Genomic DNA, 11,413 nt, shown 5'->3' on the forward strand with positions numbered 1-11,413 from the left:
CAATTCCACTTTTAAGCAAAAAAAAATATTGATTGACAAAAATTGAAAATGAAAGTGGACATTGATCATGAATAACTTTTTGACCATTATGCTATATAGAAACGACTTCTTTTGTGTTGCTTTTTTTTTTGGCACTTTCAGAAGTTTGTCAAGGATTTAATAATGATACACAAATTAAAAAAAAACAATTAAGCTGGCTGTAATGTTAAAATGTGATACATCTTCATTTAACAATGCTAGTTAACAATTTCCTAATCTTTAAAACGAGTTTGTCTTATCGATTGAAAAAGAATTTATGTCAATAGTTTTGTCTCTTATGAATAAAAAGTATACATGCATTAAAATCATTCGTAAACTAATTAAGTCAAGGATTTGTCTTACTATACAAATCCTTGATTAAGTGTAACTTTTTTATCCAGTGATTTTTTGTCCTGTCAATTTTGTTACTTTCTTTCCGTTGTCTGTACCGCTTTGGAAATCAAATTAAACTATAAGTACGGTAACTCCGACCATTTAACAATTAGGAAGTATTATTTTTTTTCTAAAAAAAATTCTGATTCGAAACTTTGAAAAAACAAATGTTTTGTTACCTTTACCTATCCTGTATTTGCCACCTATAGCAGATGAACCACTGGCACTGTTTTCTTTGGTATTGGTTGACACAATATATGTATATTCTTCAAACAGATAAAATCGGTGCACTTATACAATCAATTAAAAAATAAATTAAAAAAAAAACAAAAGGGGGACGGAAAATAAAATTATGATTGAATGTTTTTGCCATTAAAGTTATGTTAAGTTCTTGAGAGAAAAAAACATTCCTCTTTTTCAAAGTTAAATGGTCGTTCCTTACAATACAACATGACGAAATTGCTACTTTTCGAATCAATACCAAATTATACGCATATTATGTTAATGTTGTACATATATATCAGCTGGCCGCAAAAAACTAAAAGGTTCAACTGACCGTATAGGAACTCTTCGTTCATAATTTGTTTTGTGATTTGGTCCAACACATAGTGTTGATTTGTAGTCAGATTTGTTTGGATATTGTACCCGTGTAATAATATAAGCGTGGACTTTTAAATCCTTTTGGATGTGCTCCTCAACAGCAGGAGGAAGTTACAGAAAAGAAGAAGTTTACATTGAGCAGGTGTGAATAACTTTTAATATCTTCCGTGTAATATAAGCCCATCGTCTTTTAAATATGCAATTGCGTTTTATACTGTAAAATACAAAGTGATTTTAGCTAATTTCGACCGTGTAATATAAGCCCATTGTGAATAATCAAACATTTGATGTGCTCCTAACCACAGGAGGAAGTTACAGAAGGAAGAAGAGGAAGCAGGAGAATGGACGTATCATCGCCGCACAGAATGAAATGTTTGGGTTGTTGATTTGTAGGATAGAACAAAGATGTTGATATAATATAGGGTAAAGGACATTTGTGAAGGATAAATATCGAGATAAAAGTCTAAACGTGGTAAAATAAACAGTAAATGGTACAATATGGCGGGAAAATTCAATTTCTTTAAAACTGTCAGGTTGTTTCGGTCCCAAGTAAATTCGGCCCAAGTCGATTATCATAAGGCCATTAATGAAATAATGAAACCATTTCTATACACCTCTTAGTTTTGTGAATATTTTTATTCAAGGTAAGATCAATTTGCACATGAAAGAGTTGTGTAAATTTCGTAGATTGTCAGGAATATTTTTAGGAAACTCACAGGAGTTTTGAGAATGCATAGGTGCTTGAAGACAGGACACTGTGTTGAGCCACCCCATAGTCCCTCCCCTTTGATATCATATATCTATGATTTTTCAATATATACCAGTTATGTGTACCATATGTATACCAATATACCATATTTTTACTCTGAATATGTTTACTATCAACGTACCAATCAACTATGTGGCGCGCTAAACACAGCTAGGTCCTCATAGGCGGGGCCTTTTGTGGGAAAGATTAGGGTGATTATATAGGGAATCACTGAAGCATGACTGGAGCGGGCCCCCCTTAGGTCAGTCAGTGCCCCCCCCCCCCTTATAAAAAGTTCTGGATAATAATAATAATAATAATAAATTCTTTATTTATCTTTTATGATACCTGCCAGACAGACATATACAGCTTGCAATCCTTCTATACAAAAAATATAGTTGACCTATTGCTTATAGTTTAAGAAAAACAGGCCAAAACACAAAAACTTAACACTGAGCAATGAACCGTGAAAATGAGGTCAAGGTCAAATAAAGCCTGCGAGACTGACATGTGCATCATAAAATATTTCCATATACCAAATATAGTTGACCTATTGCGACGGAGGCGGCGGTGTTAACTAACTTCTTAAAAGCTTTATATTTTAGAATGTGGAGCTTGAATGCTTCATACTTTGCATATAGATGCCTTATGTTACAAAGTTTCCGTCTGTCACATGTCCATTGTCCTTGACCTCATTTTCATGGTTCAGTGACTACTTGAAGAAAGTTAAGATTTTGGATCCGCCACTGGTCCTGTCTAAGGCACTTATGCTGTATGGGAGAATGGACCCCTTTTTGTCGAGCCTGCGACGGAGGCGGCGGTGTTAACTAACTTCTTAAAAGCTTTATATTTTAGAATGTGGAGCTTGAATGCTTCATACTTTGCATATAGATGCCTTATGTTACAAAGTTTCCGTCTGTCACATGTCCATTGTCCTTGACCTCATTTTCATGGTTCAGTGACTACTTGAAAAAAGTTAAGATTTTTTGTAATGTTAATTTCTCTCTCATTATGAGTAATAGGATAACTATATTTGGTATGTGCGTACCTTGCAAGGTCCTCATGCCTTTCAGACAGTTTTCATTTGACCTCGACCTCATTTCATGGATCAGTGAACAAGGTTAAGTTTTCGGGGTCAAGTCCATATCTCAGATACTATAAGCAATAGGTCTATTATATTTTGTGTATGGAAGGATTGTAAGGTGTTCATGTCCAACTGGCAGGTGTCATTTGACCTTGACCTTATTTTCATGGTTCAGTGGTTATAGTTAAGTTTTTATGTTTTGGTCTGTTTTTCTTATACTGTACGCAATAGGTCTACTATAATGAGTGTATGGAATGATTGTAAGCTGTACATGTCCAACCGGCAGGTGTCATCTGACCTTGACCTCATTTTCATGGTTCAGTGGTCAAAGTTAAGTTTTTGAGTTTTGGTCTTTTTTTCTAATATTATATGCAATAGGTCAACTATATTTGGTGTATGGAAATATTTTATGATGCACATGTCAGTCTCGCAGGCTTTATTTGACCTTGACCTCATTTTCACGGTTCATTGCTCAGTGTTAAGTTTTTGTGTTTTGGTCTGTTTTTCTTAAACTATAAGCAATAGGTCAACTATATTTTTTGTATAGAAGGATTGCAAGCTGTATATGTCTGTCTGGCAGGTATCATCTGACCTTGACCTCATTTTGTTGGTTCATTGGTCAATGTTAAGTTTTCATGGTTAAGTTTGTTTCTTAGATACTATAAGCAATAGGTCAACTATATTTAATGCATAGGATGATTGTAAGGTGTACATGTCTGCCTGGCATGGTTCATCTGACCTTGACCTCATTTTCATGGTTCATTGGTAAATGTTTAGTTTTCTTGGTTAAGTCTGTTTCTTGAAACTATAAGCAATAGGTCAACTATATTTAGTGTATTGAATGATTGTAAGGTTGATAGTTGTAGTAAAGCTTTATATTTAGGACTATCAACATAATATCAATGGTTAGTAAAGAAGGTGAGACATTTCAGCTTGTGCACTCTTGTTCTAAAAAAAAATGTGTTATTAATTTTTTTTAGTAAATAATCTCTAATATTTTATCTTATGTTCTTGTATTTTATGTGTCCTCCTCTTTTCCATATGAATCATGATATTACAATAAAGGTAGTTAATAAATTTTGACCCTTTATTATTAATTTCCATTAAATTTATGTTAATTTCAGCTGCTCTTTAGATGAAGATCTTTCTATACAGTGTGATGAGCACAGTTTCATATTTTGTGAATATTCAATATACTTTTTATATATTTTAGGATAGCAACATGTTTAGCTGAAAATTTGGTGTGATGGAAGTCAAAGTAAGTATTAATAATAATAATAAAAAGAGGGTAAACACAGTAACTTACATTAACCAATCTTTATGCATCATTTGATATTTTTAACTTGTTTAGCACCAAGTCGGACTGTATACTTGTACTTAAAAAATTACCACTCCGACAAAGCTGTGTTCACTTTCAAATCTGCATTCATGTGTTTACCCATCAATTTGCCACATAAGCATATAAGGCACTTTCACAATTATTATGCTTGTACAATTGTTAAGCAGAAAATTTTTGAAGACACCAAAGAGGAGTAAATTTGATTTCCAAGTGAAATATTGACACATTGTGCTTTTCTAATTCATTTGTGTTTTTCAGTGGCACTAGATCTAGATAAACACTACCAAATAATTTGTCAACCAGAAAATGAGCATGTGACATGCATGTAGGCCAAGAGGATTTTTTTTTTTCATTATTGTCATAATTGTAAAATTAATGTATCAAGTACTTTCAAAGTTTAAAAAATATATATATTCCTAGTACAGATAAGATAAGATAATTTTATAAACCGATCATGGTGCCCAAAATTTGAGCAATACAATCAAATGAATTATTACACAATAAAGCATGTATACCATATTCATGATATTGCGAAATAAATATCTGTGATAAGGTGCAAAAGAATGCAAATCAGCATACTATATATGAAAAGCTATCCTATCTGCAATGTTTTGATCGGGAAATAGTTGACTGTCAAAAGTAAGTTTAAAAACAGTTTATGTAACAAAATGCAATTTATACACACATATTTACAAATATTTATTGATGAAAAAAAAATATTGGACAATCAGAGACATTTTGTTTTCATCTGTATGAAGTTCTCTTTCGATTCAAATCTATAAAATGTTTTGAAAGCAGTTATTTATACACAGCCTTTTTTAAAAAAAAAAGATAAGATAGTTCAAATTATCAGTGGTGGTTTACAATGTGTCAGAAGAACATGGACATTAAAAATTGGTATTTAGTTGCTTTAATTGCCCTGTTAATGGCATAATCTAAAGAATATGATTAAATTTAAATAATAAGTCACTTAATTGTCTTAAAAACTCAAGTGAATTGACTTAAGAGTTTTTTGAAAACTTAAATACATTTAAGAAAAAAATTACATGTCTGACAAACAGACAAACAATGTATGAACATGGACATTTGGTTTTCAGACTAACTTTAGTAAAATCTCAAATACCCTGTAACCAAAAAACATAAAAAATATATTTCAAATTGAATTTTTGTTAATAATATTATTGAAGGGATTTAAAAATGATTTCTAGTAATGGAAAAAGGTTTGCAAATTCAAATTTAAAAATATATATGATTTTTGCTAATTAAAAAAAGTGTTTTGGTTAAAAACTGTAGTAGATAAAGAGAAACTGTAATCAGCAAACATGATCAACAATACAAGATATACAAATAAGTCAAATGGTATGAATCATCAGGCAGCACCTTATAGAAGATGATGTTTAAGCTGATATCTTGAAGACTATAATAGATAGAATTATATTTTGCACAGCAAAAATGAACAGCAACATAAGATGTGAAAAGAAATAAGTCACTATGATTGAAATCCTTACAGGAGTTGTGCCTTAATCACAATTTATATCCCTTTTTAGCTCACCTGGCCCATAGGGCCAAGTGAGCTTTTCTCATCACTTGGCGTCTGGCGTCCTGCCTCCTGCGTCCGTCATCTGTAAACTTTTACAAAAATCTTCTCCTCTGAAACTACTGGGCCAAATTTAACCAAACTTGGCCACAATCATCATTGGGGTATCTAGTTTAAAAAATGTGTCCGGTGACCCGGCCAACCAACCAAGATGGCCGCCATGGCTAAAAATAGAACATAGGGGTAAAATGTAGATTTTGGCTTATATCTCTGAAACCAAAGCATTTAGAGCAAATCTGACTGGGGTAAAATTGTTTACCAGGTCAAAATCTATCTGCCCTGAAATTTTCAGATGAATCGGACAACCCGTTGTTGGGTTGCTGCCCCTGAACTGGTAATTTTAAGGAAATTTTGCCGTTTTTGGTTATTATCTTGAATGTTATTATAGATAGAGATATACTGTAAACGCAATAATGTTCAGCAAAGAAAGATCTACAAATAAGTCAACTTGACCAAAATGGTCAGTTGACCCCTTAAGGAGTTATTGCCCTTTATAGTCAATTTTTAACCATTTTTCGTAAATTTTTGTAATCTTTTACAAAAATCTTCTCCTCTGAAACTACTGAGACAAATTTAACTAATCTTGTCCACAATCATCATTAGGGTATCTAGTTTAAAAAATGTGTCCGATGACCCCGCCTGTGAACCAAGATGGCCGACATGGCTAAAAAATAGTACATAGGGTAAAATGCAGTTTTTGGCTCATATCTCTGAAACCAAAGCATTTAGAGCAAATCTGACGAGGATAAATTGTTCATTAGGTCAAGATCTATCTGCCCTGAAATTTTCAGACCAATCAAGCAACACTTTGTTGGGTTGCTGCCCCTGAATTGGTAATTTTAAGAAAATTTTGCAGCTTTTGGTTATTATCTTGAATATTATTATAGATAGAGATAAACTGTAAACAGCAATAATGTACAATAAGATCTACAAATAAGTCAACATGACCAAAATTGTCAATTGACCCCTTAAGGAATTATTGCCCTTTATAGTCAATTTTTTTCAATTTTCATAAATTTTGTAAATTTTTGTAAATTTTTACAAAATATTTTCCACTGTAACTACTGGGCCAAGTTCATTATAGATAGAGATAATTGTAAGCAGCAAGAATGTTCAGTAAAGTAAGATCTACAAACACATCACCATCACCAAAACACAATTTTGTCATGAATTCATCTGTGTCCTTTGTTTAATATGCACATAGACCAAGGTGAGCGACGCAGGCTCTAGAGCCTCTAGTTATACGCATGTTTACGGGACGTATTATGGTATACCGTTGTCCGTCCTTCGTCAACATGTCGGACAATAACTCAAAAACACTTTAAACAATTTTCATGAAACTTTGGTGAATTGTTTATATCTATTGAAGTAAGCTCCCATTTGATTTTTATAAATTTTAGATTTTACTTTCCAATTATTGGCTTTTATTCATAAAAAATGGGGGATTTTCCAGTTTTCTGACTATAACTTAAAAATGCTTTGAACAATTTTCATGAAACTTTGGTGAATTGTTTATATCTATTAGAATAAGTTCCCTTTTGTTTTTTTTATAAATTTCTGATATGGCATTGAGGAGTTATTGAACTTTATTCGTTGAAAAAGCGATTGATCATCTTTTAACAGTTTTAAAAGTACATGCAAGTGATATTCTTTTATAATTAGTTTTTTTTTATCTTTCAGGAGTTGGACCCCAGTATTTGGGACTTACCCCTTTCTCAGATGATATCACCATACATTGTAAACTTTATGAACATTGCCAAGTATAATGGTGCAAATTATTATTTTGCAAAAACAAGATTTCATGATTACTTTTATGAATTGATAGAAAACAAAATTGGAACATTACATGGTATGGATGAAAACTGTATAGTTGGTGTACAGGGAATTGGATTATCAACTACTTTAATTTATTATGTCCTCACCTGCATCAAAAAAGGTATCAGAAACATTCATTATATTGACTTAAACTTGGTCAAAGGTGAGACACAGATGAATAGGTTGAAAAATTATGCTGAGGAAATGAAGTCTTCAGGTGTGTTAATTCTTGATCATGTGACTTTATTTAACAGAAGTGTTGTAGCCGATGTTGAATCTATGGTACCTATGAGTAGAATAATCTATGTTAAATCAGGGTTCTCAGCAACTAGGAACCAGTTTGATAACTTTATTGGTAAAGAGTGGGAGTTAAATCGTGAAGAGTTTAAAATAATCTGGATGGAATCAATGAGAAAGGCTAAGTACACTTCTAATTCGGATAACCAAGAAATTTTTATCACAGAACTTTATGATACTTGTAAGGACAAATTTATTTTGACACCTCGGTTACTGCATAGAGTACATATATTCTTTGTGATTGATGGCGATCAGTATAGTAAAGAGGGAAGAGATTTGGATTACTTTATGATGAGATACAGATCTAGTTTAGGAAGAGATATTACAGACTTTAAATTGAAACTTTTAGATGTGATGGCATGCGGAACACTGCAAGAAAGGCATCAAGGTAGTGAATTTTCTCTGCATTCAAAAATCCTATTAAATCAGGTTAAAGTGACAGGAGTTATCCTGTTAAACCTAGAGAGTGACAACCCATTCAAGATACCCGTCAATATATTCCATTGTAAATACGGTATAGTAAAAGAAAATGATATTGAAAAGGATCCAAGATTTTTGGAAATGGGTTTCCAGAAGGGAGATAAATATGTAACTGTTACCCTTTCTCCTCCAGAGTTATTGAAGCATTGGGAGAAGTTATTCCCCTTTGATATACAGGCTATTTTTGACAACACAGATACAATGAATGCTGAAAACATATTAGATATTTGCTTTCAGTCAGAAGGAATTAGGAAAGAAATGGAGAATGAACTAGTTCGTTTACAGTATCAGTTGAGGACATTGATTGTTCCTGGTAATATTAGGGATTCAACATCTGAAACACACTGTAAGATATCAGATGTATCAGTTAGATGTGTTTTACCACAGTGTAATTCTGTAAGAATCATTACAAATCTAAGGGAGATAACTTACATAAATCTTACTTCATCTCATCTTGAAAAAATCTCTGCCAAATTAAAATATCGTGGTCATGACAGAAACGTTGAAAAAATTGCCTACTTTTTAAGGGACGAAATTGAAAAGAATATGGAGCGCTGCCTAATTATTCATCCAACAATAGACAACATGAATGGTTTTGATTATATGGTGTACACTTCTACAGATACAGGAAGTCATATTGGAGCGAAAAAAGCAAAGAAAGCTAAACAAGAGAGCACACCAATATTATATTTAGTACAAGTTACAACAGGTGCCCCACATGCAGGTAGATCTGTAGGAGAAGCTCTAAGGATATTTAAGAGTGTGATGAATGGTTTTGTACATCTTCATGTTACATTCATCATTGCAAGGAAAGAGGGTGATACTTACACATTAAATGGAAACACTTGTTTTGAGAATGCTTCAGTTGTAAACTTGACCCATCTAGCCATAGGAGGGATGATAACACAAAGTAAACTGTTAAACAGCATTATTTCCATGGTGAAAAGATCATTAATTGTAGGCTGTGTTGCAAATACATCTCCAGACATATAAGAAAATCAAGTTGAAGTTTTCCTCAATACAGATTTCTTCAATAGAATGACAGCTTACTGTGTACAACTTTCGTCTTTGTAGATTTGCATCTTGTTTAGTTGATTTGCATGGACTTTCAAGATTGGTCAGTTGAGAAATATATCAGTGTAAAGCAAATTATAGAAAAAGAAAGTTTTCATTAAGCATTTATTATAAAATTTAAATAATCGTTGATTTAATATAATTGCATGAGACTAGTCAAAGAAGTATCCAAGAGGAATGAAATAAACTCATTTTTGCTTCAACAGTGTTCGATAGTTTAGTTTACTGATAGCAGTAATTTGAGATTTATACTTAAATTCATGAATAAGTAAACCATGTAAACATTCAAAAAGATTGTTTTGTATGTCTAGAAGTTATAAAAGACTGAGAAAGTCTGACAGGACACAAATATTTAAAATATCACAATCTACCTTTCTTTTAGCTCACCATGACCAAAGGGCAAAATGAGTTGTTCTCATCACTTGGCATCCATCATCTGTCGTCATCATGGAATGAATATCAAGTTGAAGTTTTCCTCAATTCAGTTATTTTTTCTATTGATATTTCAACCATATTTGGCCAATGACCCCCCCCCTTCCCCTTTTCCTAAAAGAGACAACATTGCAAACATGGCTGAAAATAGAACATGGGGTAAAATGCCAGTTTTGTCTATTATCAAACCACTATAGATAGAGAAAATCTGATTGTCAAATATTTTCAGAATGATGAGATCTACCTACTGCCTATTCACATCAAAACTGTCAGATGATTTCTTATAGGAGTTATTGCCCTTAAATGACGAATTTTACCAACTTTTTTTCATTATGGCCTTTTGTCTTAAAAAATGTAATAAAGATAGATAGAAGCTTTCAATGTCGAAAATTATCAGCAAGATAAAATCTACAAAGAGGGTCAACACAGCAAAATGGTCAGTTGATTCATTATTGCCCTTTCATGAGGATTTTTACCATTTTTTTGATTCATTGCTTATTTTCTTGAGAACTATAATAGACAGCTAGAAATTTTAAATAGCAAAAATGAGACAAGCTCTACAAATAAGTCAAACATGGCCGTAACTGTCAGTTAACTTCTTATAGGAGTTTTTGCCCATAAATGATAATTTTGACAATTTTTTTCCATTTTTTTCTTTTATTTTGAAAACTGAAATAGATAAAGGGAAACTTTGAATAGCAAAAATGGTCAGCAAGGCAAGATTTACACAGAGTCAACATGCCCGAAAAGGTTAAACAACTTCTTTTAGCAGTTATTGCCCTTTAATGATTTTCATCGTTTTGTTTTTTTGTTTTTGCCTTGAATCTTGAAAAATGCTCTAGATAGATAACCACTCTTAAAATCAAAATTGAGTAGCAAAATAAGATCAGCAAAAAAAATTTTTAGGCATACATTATTTTCTTTAAAAATGAGGAGATGTGGTATGATTGCCAATGAGACAACTAAAATAAGGGCATATACCACAAGCATGGGTCCCTACAATGTCTGCTATTTTCAGATACTGTTGTGACCCGTCTCTCATAATTTCAAACGTTTCTTATAAATCACACCATGGTTTTAGAATAGGAATGAAGGATCACAGTGGTCCCTTAGAAATTACATATAGGCTATATTCATGTATATTTGGTATTGGGATACCCCGTAACATTCAAAACTTGATTTGTTTCACAATCCATTTGAAAGGCATTAAAGCAATGTTTGTAATATTTAGAAGAGACAGCTGGAACAGTGCTTTATACCTTATGGACTATTTCTGGTAGTTAGACCCTCCATAACAGAAGGAATCACCTTTTATAATTACATATTTTAGAGTATATAGAAAGAAGAAGATGTGGTATGATTGCCAATGAGACAACTCTCCACCAGAGATCAAATGACATAAAAGTTAACAAATATAGGTCACCTTACAGCCTTCAATAGTCTTTTCCTTTGAAAAAATTTGCATTTGAGTGTTTGTCTTGCCACAAAAGTCTCAGAATGCAAAATATAGGGATGCTCATAGCAGAGTAAACTATT

The 11,413-nt window shown here is 32.4% G+C and overlaps 1 protein-coding gene across 1 annotated transcript; it reads left to right on the forward strand.

The window, feature by feature from the left end:
- The first annotated feature begins 1,334 nt into the window (after positions 1–1,334).
- LOC127727210 (uncharacterized) lies at positions 1,335–9,427 on the forward strand. The gene is made up of 3 exons (XM_052234683.1): positions 1,335–1,434; positions 4,057–4,101; positions 7,460–9,427. The coding sequence occupies exons 2-3, from the start codon at positions 4,090–4,092 to the stop codon at positions 9,362–9,364; spliced, it is 1,917 nt and encodes a 638-aa protein (XP_052090643.1). The 5' UTR covers positions 1,335–1,434; positions 4,057–4,089; the 3' UTR covers positions 9,365–9,427.
- The last annotated feature ends 1,986 nt before the right edge of the window (positions 9,428–11,413 follow it).

This window comes from Mytilus californianus, unplaced genomic scaffold (genome assembly GCF_021869535.1).
Source record: "Mytilus californianus isolate M0D057914Y unplaced genomic scaffold, xbMytCali1.0.p SCAF_19, whole genome shotgun sequence".
NCBI classification, from domain to species: Eukaryota; Metazoa; Mollusca; class Bivalvia; order Mytilida; family Mytilidae; genus Mytilus; species Mytilus californianus.